Below are 12,735 nucleotides of genomic sequence, written 5' to 3'. Positions count from 1 at the left end.
GGGCGGGAGGCGGCAGCTGGGAAGGACAGCTTTTCATCCACCCTCGGTAAAATTTTGGGGATGGAATCTTGGTTGGCTGCACCCGCCTGATCCAGCTCCCACACAGATATACGTACAGCCCTGCTGGATCAGGCCCAAGACCTGTCTAGTCCGGCATCCAGCTTCCCCCAGTGGCCCACCACCAGATGCCCCTGGGAAGCTAAGAGGCAAGAGATGAAGGCAGGCCCGCTCTCCAACTGCCGTCCCCGTGACTGGTATTGGGAGGCATCCTCTGAATTCCACTCCAATCACTCTCCCCTCCGCCTGCCTGGCCTTTGGAGTCCACACGACTGCGGATCAGGAGCATGCACAGCTTTCCTACCCAGTGTGCTACTCCAACCCTGTTGAGGGTTGTGCAAACAGCCTTAATATACTCTTTGCCAAATATTCATTGGAGCCAACTCCAATGATGAGAAACTTCATGTGCCACAGCTGGTCCCCCAAGCAGGCTGGGTATCCGAAGTCAAGTTTCCCAACAGGAGGAGAGCTGGACTTGTGGGAGAAAGCATGAATTGTCCCTTTTGCAAAGCAGGGTCCATCCTGGTTTGCATTTGGAGGGGCAACTATGAGTGTGAGCATTGTAAGAGATTCCCCTTAGTAGGGGATGGAGCCGCTCTGGGAAGAGCAGAAGGTTCCACGTTCCCTCCCTGGCAGCATCTCCAAGATAGGGCTGAGAGAGACTCCTGCCTGCATCCTTGGAGAAGCCGCTGCCAGTCTGTGAAGACAATACTGAGCTAGATGGACCAAGGGTCTGACTCAGGATAAGGCAGCTTCCTGGGCATTTTGCTGAGAATGCAGCTTATGTCATAATGAATGGGGTGACGGTGTCATGGGACCCACCCACCGCTGTTTTACCTACAAGCAGCCTCACCCAGCTACCCTGCTGGAGTCCAGCCCCCAACTGTGAGAGGTCAGGTGAGCGTCTGGGCAAGGCAGGGGGGTTCCCGACAGGGCTGCTTATCAAAAGGACAGCAGGGGAGGCTCTGCCGTAAACAGTTCTGGGCACATCTGGTTCCTAAGCAACCCGAGGGCCATCCCTCCCTCTCCTTCCCTGTTTTCTCCCTTCCATGCTGCTTAATTATATTAAAAAGTTGCCTTTTGAATTTGGAATACTTCACGTTGCTTCCTCCACAACCCCTCTGGCTTCTCAGGAGAGCCTGCTGCTGAGAGGATGACACCACTCACTGGGGGAGGAGGACAGGGAGGAGGAGGAAGCTGGCCAATGCCAGTACTTAAGGCCCAGAGCGACAGAGTTCAGAATTCAGAGGCTGTTTGGGCACCAGTCCTCCGTACAGATCTCTCTCCTTCTTGGGCTTTGAGGAAAAACAGCCAAATTCCTCGAGAAAGGCCTACTGCTAACACATCTGCATCGCTGCAGCATTTATCTAGGGCAACACTGAAGAATAACGGCAGACACACAGTCCTGAATCCAAGGAAGACCCCACATCCTACTCAAACCCCAAGGATCTCCATAACGGCCGGCAAAATGCCATGTATCCACCCAGGCAAATCTCACTGTCCTCGATGGGATAAAGATTTGAGAGGAGAGCTAGTCTGGTGGCAGCAAGCATGACTTGTCCCTTTAGCTAAGCAGGGTCTGCCCTGGTTGCATCTGAATGGGAGACTTGATGTGTGAGCAGCACTGTAGGTTCCTCTCAAGCGATGAAGCCGCTCTGGGAAGAGCATCTCGGTTCCCTCCCTGGCAGCATCTCCAAGATCGGGCTGAGAGAGATTCCTGCCTGCAACCTTGGAGCAGCTGCTGCCAGTCTCTGTAGACAATACTGAGCTAGATGGACCAATGGTCTGACTCGGTATATGGCAGCTTCCTCTGTTCCTCTGATGTGAAGCCAGTATGCTACCTGGACTGGCTTGTGGATGGGGCTGTAGAAGAAGGGAAGTGAGGGCGTGCCAGTTTACCTGTCCACCCAGCGAGGCAGCAGCAGTGACCTGTGACAGGGTCACACCCATCAGCATGGTGGCAGTCACAGCGTTCGCTGCAGTTGAGGCCGAAAGTCCCGTCCTTTAAAAAAAAAAAAAAGGCAGAAAGGCCTCTTAAGTCATTTATCTCAACCATCATGTGCAGAAATAATCAACCCAATGTATTTGGATGTCCGTCTGTCATTTTGATTTTCCTTTTAGAGAGGGGGCCACATCAACCTTTGCCTTGACGAAATCTCATTCTTCTTTCTTCATTATTATTATTAATTCTATTTCTATACTGCCCTTTCAAAAATATCCCAAGGCAGTTTGCACAGAGAAATAATAAATAAATAAGATGGATCCCTGTCCCCAAAGGGCTCACAATCTAAAAAAAACCATAAGATAGACACCAGCAACAGTCACTGGAAGTACTGTGCTGGGGGTATAAAGGGCCAGTTACTCTGCCCCTGTTAAATAAAGAGAATCACCACATTAAAGGGTGCCTCTCTGCCAAGTAAGTAGGAGTTAGCATTAAAAATTAGCATTAAAACAATTGCACAAAGACACAAGATTAATCCTTAAAAAAAAAAAAAAGAGGCATTCATGGTCTATCAGCAATTATCTGCCACAGCAGCTCTATGGAACCTCCATGTTCAGAGGAAGTATACCCTCTGCTTCCCGGACGAACAAGAGGACGCTCTGCCTCCCTGCCATACTTATGAGTTCCCAGAGGCAACTGGCTGGCTACTGCTACAAAAATATGGCTGGCGTGGGCAGGCCTTTGGCCTGATGGAGCAGGGCAGGTCCTGTGTTCTTCCTTCCACAAAGAGGCAGAGGACAGCCAGGGCCTTTCAGCCTCCAGAGGGGAGGCAGGAAGCAGTTTGGCCTCCACCTCTGGCGTCTACCCTAGACTTGCCCTCTGACCAGCCCGGGGGCTAGCCACGGACCTGGGCATTTCCCCGTCTTCCTTTGCAGCCTCTCTCTCTCTGCACAGCTATGGGACCAAGGGCGACTTACAGGGCAGGGCTGGTCACAGAAGTCTCCTTGCCAGCCCGGAGAGCAAAGGCAGAATCCGTCCACAGGGCTGCAGGCGGCTCCGTTGGCACAGTAACAGGTCTGGTTGCAGTTGAGGCCCCAAGCGTCACTTGGGCACGGAATGGAGCAATCTGCTCCCTGCCACCCTAGAACAAGGGGAACAAAGCAGTCCTGTCGCCCTTTTGCACGTCCCAGTGACCGACATGCACGCGTGAGCCCAGCTCTTTGTGGCAGGTGGACTCCCCTGTGTCCCGAGGCCTGGAACTGCAACCCACTTCCACCCTGAAGGGCAGCGTCAGGGACAGCATCGCCCTCTTACAACTGGGGGGATCCTGGCCACCTTTGCAGTCCAGAGCCACTGGCAATCATTTCGCATGGAGAGTGGGGCTTTATGCTGCCTCGAGCAGCAGGACAGCCTTTACCTTCTCGGCAGAAGCAGGAGCCGTCCACCGGGGAACAGGCGCCATCGTTCTTGCAGCCGCAGACCAATGAGCAGTTGACTCCGTAGGTGCCGGCCGCACAAGCGACAGAACAGTCCTCTTCCTGAAAGCAAAACGAAGCCAGGCTGAAGCAGAGAAATGAGGGCCCTGGGAAACCTTCATCTGAGCGCTCCTCCCATCGGGGATATTTGCAGGGCACGCACTTGCCGTCGGGAATAAAGGAGAGCTGGTTTGGCACCAACAGGGCTGCTCGTATGCCAGGGTCAAGGAGAAAGAGTTGTGGCCATAGAATTTTTTAGGGTAGTTCACACGATCCTCATCTGGGTAAGAAGAGTGCTCAGTCAGGGTAGGTGAGCAGGGCACACTTCCAATCTGTGGTTGTGTGAACTCCAAAAGCAGGGTAGGAGAAGGGAAGGGGTGGGAGGTGAGTGGGAGGCACAAGGGTGTTCTTATGTCTGGTCTCTGGGCCACCTCCAGCCTCAGAGGCACGATGCCTCTGAATCCCAGTTGCGGGGGAGCAACAGCAGGAGAGAAGGCATGTCCTCAGCTCCTGCCTGTGGGCTTCTCAGAGGCATCTGGTGGGCCACTGTGGGAAACAGAATGCTGGACAAGATGGGCTTCCTTGGGCTTCATCCAGCAAAGCTGTTCTTATGTAAGTTGGGTTGGATGGTTTACCCTTGGTTAAGTGCTGAGACAGTCTGGGTAGGTGCCCCCATCCGACCCAGCTCCCACCTCCCACCTGATCGCACTCCCCTCCTCCTACCTTGCTTTTTGAGTTCATACCAGTGCAGATTGGGAACACACTCGGCTCTCCCACCTTGGCAGGGAGCTTGTCTTACCCTGATGAGGACCGTGTGAACTAGCCCTTTATTTATTTAGGACAGTGTGTTTTGCATTTCCATCGTGTGCTCCAAGCAATGCAGAATAAAAGGGGACTCAAAAACTAAATCCCATAAAATCACATAATTCCTCACCCAAGGAACAACAAACTATTTATCATAAAGGTGGAACAAGACGTTATGGAAAACATGAGGCTGCCACTTAAAAACATCCCCCCAACACAACACGCCTTCTAAAGTGAAACCAAACACATGACGTGATGATGTCATCACGCTGCAAGTTGTCTCTGCCTCGCTAACCAATGATGATGTGGACTCATAAGCTTCTCCAGAAAGCATTCTACAATGTGGGTGCCACTGCCGAGAAGGCCACGCACTTTGCAATGGAAGAGTGTCCCTAAAGGATAATAGGTGAATCAGCATTTCTGTAACTGCAATCTTGCCAGGCATGTATATGGAGTGGGGTTGCAATCAATGGGTGGTCACCACGTTGTAATCAATGGGTGACCGGCATCTCATTTCCTGCACAGAAATGCTTTCCACTTTGCAAAGGCATCACATGACGTGAAGTGAGGAGATGGAGTGCAGCTCTCTCTGTGCCTCCTGTCACACATGCACAGGTCTCTCTACAAGTCTGGAAGAAGCTACAGATTTTTATAAATGGATGGTGGGATTCCGACAACAACTCTAAGGCAGTGCCAAAGCTCTAAGGAAGACGTCTTGGGAGCAGCCAGGAGTGGCCCAACTGTCGCCCGTCTCTGGCTTAGGTGGCATCGTTCCAGGCACCTTTCATTGTTCCCCTGAAATTATGGTATCACAATGAGCATTTGGGATCGCGGTGAAAGGAGAACAGGGACAAACTCTTGGCAGCCATTCAGCAGGAGGCGGGAAAGGTAGAGCGGCAAATCTCTCGGAACAGCTGTTTGCTCATTAAGAAAAACATCACGGATAAAACGCTAATCACAAAAGAAGACAAGGGTTTAATGTTGTGCGAAGCTCCCGGCCTAGCTGAGCCAAATAAATAAATAAATACAACAAGGCTCCAGTGAAATGATATTTCAAAATCCCAGAGAAACTGTAAGCCGGGCATACATTATGTATTATTTCCCACCATCAACATGCATGGTGCTTTGCCAACTAAGGCTAAAAAAACCCACTTGTATCTACCCCAAATAGTTTACAATCTAAATTTCAGCTGTGCAGGGAGGCAACTGAGAGAGGGTGGCAGGGGAGAACCTGGAGGAGTGGGGAGAGGAAGAGTCAACAAGGGACAACTGTAGATCCTTCATGGACTCTCAGGTCAAAACAGCCACGTGCGTCAATTTATCCACTGAACAAGGAATTCAGAGCTCTCCTTATAGTAAAAACAGGCATAAATAACTGGAACTTTTAAGCTTAGAAGCATGAAGACTGAAAGAATATAACCGCCTTGGGATACGTTTTATTAAAGGTGGTATATAAATCTAACAATCCATCTATCCATCCAGCCGGCCGTGTTAAGGCAATTTATTGTGGCTGGGGATGATGGGAGTTGTAGTTCATCAACATCTGGAGTACCACAGGTTGGGAATCCCTGTGTTAAGGTAACAACTGGTGTAGAATCAATGATATTGTTGGACTAAAACTCCCAACATCCCCAGCTACAACAGCCAAAGGAAACCCAACATCTGGAGACACAAGGCTGGGAACCTATGGCCTACAGTACTGATTGCCACAGGATGCTGAGGTGTGCATTAGCATTCATGGCTTCCTGAAAGGACAAGACACATCTGAGGGGGAGTAGAGGGGTCAGTGGGTGGCTCAGCCTTCAGGTCTCGGGACAGGATGCTCTGGGTCTTAGGTAGTGGAGACAAGGTCACCACCCTCCAATCAGCACAAGGCGATCTTGGAATTTTTAAGGTGTTATGGGACACCTTAAAAACAGAAGACACCCCTTATAGAAATGCAGCTTTTTTTGCTAACTTTTAGAGGAATCTGATTCTCCATGAGCTCATGGCCAAAACACCGAGAGAGACAAACGACTGACCTGACCCAGCAAAGCAGTTATGAGATTTTACTGTTGTAACACTTGCTCTCCTAAGAAGTGCCTGGCTGGATCAGACCAAAGGTCCATCAAGTCTGGCATCCATTTCCCACAGTGGCTCACCAGATGTCTCTGGAAAGCCCCACAGCAGGACATGAAGGCAGGAACCCTCCTCCTGCTGTTGCTCCCCGGCTCCAACTAGGAGTCAGAGGCATCCTGCCTCTAAACTGGGGGTAGACGGAGCCATCGAGGTATTGCAAGACCAATCCTCTCCCAAGCAGTTGCATAATCCTCTTTTAGAGCCACGTGAGCAAGTCATCACAACCAGATCTTGTAAATTATACATTGTGTGAAGCAATACACCCGTTCGCTTGGGAGCACAAATTTCCACATCCTGCCTCTCACTAAGAGCATGTCCTGACCCACCTAGTTCAGCGCAGGCTACGATTGGCATCAACCTGCAAGAAACAGCGAGCACAGATATGGGCCCTGCTGTCAGACGGAAGCTACTGCTTTGGGAAAAGAACTGAAATATTTAGCTGTAAGCCAGTGAAAGGCACAAAGTGACCATATTAGCTCCAGCTTTCTGCTGGATCCTATTGGTTGTCCTATGCAAGGATCAAAAGGCGACAGCCTTCTACTTATCTCAAGGATAGCTATTACTGCCCTGAAGGGACTACTGGGCATTGATCAGCAGACAAAAGCAGTGACCGCCTTCTTAAATACTCAGGGATGAGCCTCTCTCAAACTCTAGAAGAGCCCTCTTCTACATCTGGTCTGTCTCCCAAGCCCCACAACTCCCAAGGCTGGAGGTGGCTTATGACACCCGTGAGCAAAACATATATATGAAGAAATCTAGGAAGCTGCCCTGTACCATCTCAGATCCTTGCCTGTTTCAGCCGGCAATGGCTCTTCTGGTCTCAGGCAAACATCTTTCCCAGCCATTCTTCCTGGAATCCCTTTAACTGGAGATGCCAAGGACTGAACTTGGGACTGCCTGCATGCAGAGTAGCTTCACCACCACTGAGCTAAGGCCCCATATAAACAACATGGAACTTGATGTCCAAGCACTCCGCAGCAGAAGGCAGAGTGGAGGAAACACTTTCACCCTCTTACGGAGGGGGCAGGTCGCCCTGCCTCGGTCTCTGGTTTCGACAGCTGGACGCAACTAGGAGGCTCTTCTCCAGCCCTCACCTTCTCTTGCGTTCCCAGCGAGGAGAGAACAGCTGGCACCACCACCACTTCCCCAGAAGTGTCCAAACACAATTTCTCTAGTCTGGAGCACTGTACCCTCTAAGGCGTGCACGCAAGCACAAGTTTTCGGATGTCCGCTCAGTTCATTTTAGACCCCGCTCAGGCTGAATCAGGAAGGCCCCACTCTGAATGCAGGTGTGCACACACTGCCTTGATACTGCTGCCCAGAACAAAACTCATTCCACACAGAGATGAAAAAAATTAGAGGGGCCACTGGTCTGGAGCGAACTAAAAATGAGGGTGGGGTGGGGGTTGTCCCTTTCCCCCAGAAAAAAAACCACATCCTTTTTTTCTGGTGGGGGAGGAGAGGGAAAATTTGTTTTTCTGGGTCCCCCACCCACCCACCTTCACATCTTTAGTCAGCAGCTCCCTGCACAGAATTTTGCCTTGCTTGGTTTTAACTCAGTTTTCAGCTGGCGCCACCTAATAGCACAAGATCCCAACCCCTCATAGAAACGGAGGAGAATACGCTTTTGAGCCACAGGTCAATGGACCTGCAGACCAAGCCAGGCCCCTCTGGACCTCTGGGCGTAGAAAAAGTGCTCCTCGTGCCTAGGCCCTGCTTTGGTCTTCCTTGCCAGAAAGAACATGGAGAAGGCTGCTCTGGCATAGTCCCTTCCTCTTTTGCTTTGGAAACGCTTGTTCTTCTGGTCAGAAAGAAGGGGAAAGAGCAGGTTTCTCCTAACCAACCCTGTGAAATAGACTAGGCTGAGAGAGACGTGACTGGCCCAGAGTCACCCAGCAAGTCTCATGGCTGAATGGGGATTTGAACTCGGGTCTCCCCAATCCGAGTCCAGCACTCTAACCACTACACCACGCTGGCTCATGTAAATATGCCCTTGTGAACTCTCCCCTAAGCCCTGACGCTTTGACCAGCTCAGACTTGTAGTGTCGATTTCCAGACATTGATGCTGTCCCAAACAAGACAAAACCCAGGCCCCTGTGGCTTTTATCAGCTAGGCTCCCAAACACTCCATTGAATGATTTCTGACAATAGGTTCCACTTAATTCCACAGCGGGTGGGGAGGGAGGATGCCACCACTTTACTGCGCAGGCACCATGAGATTATTAATTCTAAATGCAGAAGCCATTAACATTTTAACCTCAATTTGGAGGGCGTGACTTATGAAATTAAATGCATTCGGGTACCCTTACACAAATAAGCACACAACCAACCTTCCCACCTCCAGTGATAATACTATGCTGTGCTTCTTGCTACTCATTAATGAGCCATATATTCCATTAGATTGGGTATCAAGTGTTATCGGATCTTTGCTTGTGCAGTATGGGTTTTAAGGTTTCTGTCCCATTGACCAAAGTTAATCAACAGCTGGACTCCGTACAGTGCTAATTCTTCTTCTTTTCTTCCCCTCTCCTCCTCCTCCTCTCTCTAGGCAGGACAGAAACTTAATCCATGTAGGACATTCGAGCAAAAGGCTGAGTTTGGAGATGGAATGAAATGGAAAGCGATAGTTAATTCAATTCAAAATTTATAACCCCAGGGGAGAAATGTTATGGCTATATTAAGGAATCTTGCCATAAATAGATGGATATTTCATGCCTCTCTGTTCCACAGTCAAGGATTCCGTATGGGCCACGTGAAAATTCAGCAGTACTTAATTGTTTGCTCTGGGATTTTTTTCAGCTCCAAGGGCCAGTTGGGAGGGCTTTCTCATCATGCAGCCTCTTCACTGCAACCCTGAATTAAACAGCCTTTGAGGATGAAACAAGTCGTGACATGAGCATCCGTGTCTGGATCTTTCTTCAGCTAAAAGCAGATGTGGGCAGGGGGGTCATGGCCCCACTAGACCCAGTCCCATGCCTGGACACTGGGCCAGAGTCTGTAAGAACCCCCAAACTGGAGTCCCTAAAGTCGCATGGGAGCCCGAGTACTCCAGAGCCACGCCCCTGGAACCTGAGCACTCAAGGGTCCTGTCACTGCCACACAGTTGCACTCCCCGATAACTGCAGACCAGTGTTGGCAACCGACTAGGCTGATAGAGGAGGAGGAAGAGGAATACATAAGAAGAGCCCTGCTGGATCAGGCCCCAGGCCTCTAGCCAATCACCCACAGTGGCCCAGCAGATGCCTCCAAGAAGCCCACAGGCAAGAGGTGAGGGCATGCCTCCTCTCTGCTGTTGCTCCCCTGCAACTGGTACTCAGAGGAGTCCTGCCTCTGAGCCTGGAGGTAGGGCCATCGATAGCCCTGTTCTCCATGAATTCGCCATCCGAGCTGGTGGCCATCACCATATCCTGTGGCAAAGAATTCCATACAAGAACGCAAGAGTGCAGGAGTCCAGAGCAGAAGGTTGCCCATTTAAGGCTCCCACTCTCAAGACAGAGAGGCGGTACCTCGACAGGAGGAGACGCCTGAGCTGAGAGGTATTTCAAGTGCTCGGTCTGCCTCTGGCTGCTGTCGGAACAACTCGTCCCATGGAGCTGCAACCTACCTGACCTTCCAGTCCTTGTAGGCTCTATTCCACAGGACAAGGCAGTGAAGAAAGGTACCTAAACTCAATCAGGCCATGGCAGTGCTTGAGGGCATTTAACTTGTGTGATTCCCTCAACAAAAATCTCCCTCCCTGGAGTTACTATTAGCTGTAGGGCAGGGGGAAGGAAGACACATATCATTCCTGGGCCTGTCTCTCCCTGACCCACAGCTAAGTGCAGCTTTAGGTGGTATTTATTTATTTAATGGCACCCCACTTTTCTCTATTGATTCAAAGCACCTTGCAGCAAGAAAAGTTTTTTCAAAACAGAAGGCAACAGAAGAAAATCACATGCAAAGACCCAAATTAAACAATACAACTCCAGGCATCACGATGCATCAGGAACCAGAGAGTAGCTGGAAACCCCAACAGAAAACTCAGGTTTCCACCTCCGAAAGACAGAGAGAGAAGGCACCCACTGAGTCTCACAGGGGTGGGAGTTCCAAAGGCCAGGGGCCACCACCAAGAAGATCCTCTCCCATCTGGCTGCCAGATGGACTTCTGCCAAAATGGTGCTCTCGGGTGGGACTCTCTAAAAGACCAAATGGGCTGGGCAGATTCATGCAGAAGAAGGAAATCCTTCAAACCAAAGACAGGACCAGACAGACCCACCGTGATCTCATCCAGTAGGGCTCTCTTAATGTATTTTATTTTATTTATTTAACGTATTTTTATACCGCCCAAAACTTACGTCTCTGGGCAGTTTACAACCAGATAAAAACAAAGGTAAAACATTAGTTAAAAACAAGAAATTTAAAACACAGCAATTTAAAAAAAATTTTTTTAACGATATCCTAAAAACAACATTGAAACAGAACAATATCAGTTAAAAGCCTGGGTGAACAGATGTGTCTTTAAAGACTTTTTAAAAATTGTCAGAGATAGGGAGGCTCTTATTTCACTAGGGAGCGCACTCCAAAGCCTCGGGGCAGCAACGGAGAAGGCCCGTCCCTGGTAGCCACCAGACGAGCTGGTGGCAAATGCAGATGGACCTCTCCCGATGATCTCAATGGGCGGTGGGGTTCATTACGAAGAAGACGTTCTCTTAAAAACCCAGGGCCCAAGCTATTTAGGGCTTTATAGGTTATGACCAACACCTTGTATTTTGCAACATATTTTTTTTGTATTTTTGTATGTACTTGCCAACATGACCTACTTACCATAAACATCTTTTCAAAGCTTCTGAAGCAAGAAGTCCTACTACCTGCTTCAGACAATCCAGTCAATTCCATTTTGATTTAGAGGGGAGAACAACAAATCAACCACCACAATGACTCGATGGGAAGTCATGCAAAGCTTGTTAAGCACAAACCTTATTTGTCCCCATTCACTCTTCAATTTTTCACCCCACTGATGAGATATTAAACTTTGATGAGCACCTTTGTCTAGCAGGAAGGTTTGCTCTGTGTGCTGAGGAAAAGGAGGGCGGTGGGAGAGAGAGATCAATTTTTCATGACTGCTGCAATGCAAACAGGGTATTGTGTTGCGCTCGGCCTGAAGTCTGCACTCTCCAATGGAGGCGATAGTTGGGTGCCTCCATGCTAGGCTTCATCTAGCGGGATGCTGGTCAGCTTCAGCCATTGCTGACTGAATGCATCATCAGTTGCAGAGTGGCAGCAATGCTCCCACACCTCAAAATGCAAACCCCAACCTACAGAATGAAGAAGGGCCGTTCAAGAAGTGTCTGCACGAGACTCGGTTGATGGTGCTGTGCCACCCACCCCAACTGCCTGGCCCAACCCCCAAAGCCAGAGGCCTCGCAGCTGATGGGAACCTGGGCTTCCTTCCTCTCTCTCCAGAAACATCACACTGCGAGCTGCTTGGTTGACAGTTGCCATTTGGCTACCTCCTTGGGGCCACCCATGGACAACTGAGATGAAAGGCCCTTCCTGGGCAACTTCCAGACTAGGTGCCATTGAAATCAATGAAAGAAGTTAGCCATGGCCAACTTAAGTTCCATTCATTTCAATGGGACTTAGTCATGACTAAACTAAGTATGGATGTTACTTTGTTCTTTTCTCCTTCTGTTTTTAAAGGTGTAAAAATACATGGTTGCTTACATGCTTGAGCCCCTGGTGGCGCAGTGGTAAAACTGCCGCCCTGTAACTAGAAGGTTACAAGTTCGATCCTGACCAGGGGCTCAAGGTTGACTCAGCCTTCCATCCTTCCGAGGTCGGTAAAATGAGTACCCAGAATGTTGGGGGGCAATATGCTAAATCATTGTAAACCGCTTAGAGAGCTTCCAGCTATAAAGCGGTATATAAATGTAAGTGCTATTGCTACCTGTAACTGATGATCTGGAGGTGATCCATTGTCATTCATGATATGTGGGTCCCTGTGCAGGCGCAGTAACCCATATAGCATGAATGCCAATGGATTAAAGTAAAGTGTGCCGTCAAGTCAATTTCGACTCCTGGCGCCCACAGAGCCCCATGGTTGTCTTTGGTAGAATCCAGGAGGGGTTGACCATGGCGTCCTCCCATGCAGTAAGAGATGATGCCTTTCAGCACCTTCCTATATCGCTGCTATAGTGCCAGCAGGGATCCAAACCAGCAACCTTCTGCTTGTTCGTCAAGCATTTCCCCGCTGCGCCACTTAAGGGGACCGTATGCTTATTACCCAGCCCTAATCTATCTCTCAATCCTTATTTTCAAAATGGGATCGGACAAGCCCCCCCCCCCGCCCCCATTTTCCTC

General features: G+C 49.8%; 1 protein-coding gene across 33 annotated transcripts in view; it reads right to left on the bottom strand.

The window, feature by feature from the left end:
* MEGF11 (multiple EGF like domains 11) overlaps nucleotides 1-12,735 on the bottom strand; it is a 289,113-nt gene that overhangs the window by 51,613 nt on the left and 224,765 nt on the right. For all 33 annotated transcript variants that reach the window (XR_008311408.1, XR_008311409.1, XM_053272175.1 and 30 more), the window contains 3 exons: nucleotides 3,417-3,537; nucleotides 2,977-3,140; nucleotides 1,957-2,059 (listed from right to left, as the gene is read on the bottom strand). Coding sequence is in view for 31 of the 33 variants with exons in the window: in XM_053272175.1 (XP_053128150.1) it covers nucleotides 1,957-2,059; nucleotides 2,977-3,140; nucleotides 3,417-3,537 (388 nt within the window). In the remaining 2 variants the exon portion in view is untranslated. The remainder of the gene's footprint in view (nucleotides 1-1,956; nucleotides 2,060-2,976; nucleotides 3,141-3,416; nucleotides 3,538-12,735) is intronic.

Source organism: Hemicordylus capensis, chromosome 10 (genome assembly GCF_027244095.1).
Source record: "Hemicordylus capensis ecotype Gifberg chromosome 10, rHemCap1.1.pri, whole genome shotgun sequence".
NCBI lineage: Eukaryota > Metazoa > Chordata > Lepidosauria > Squamata > Cordylidae > Hemicordylus > Hemicordylus capensis.
Note: the sequence above shows the minus strand (reverse complement) of the source record. Positions and strands in the feature narration are given on the sequence as shown.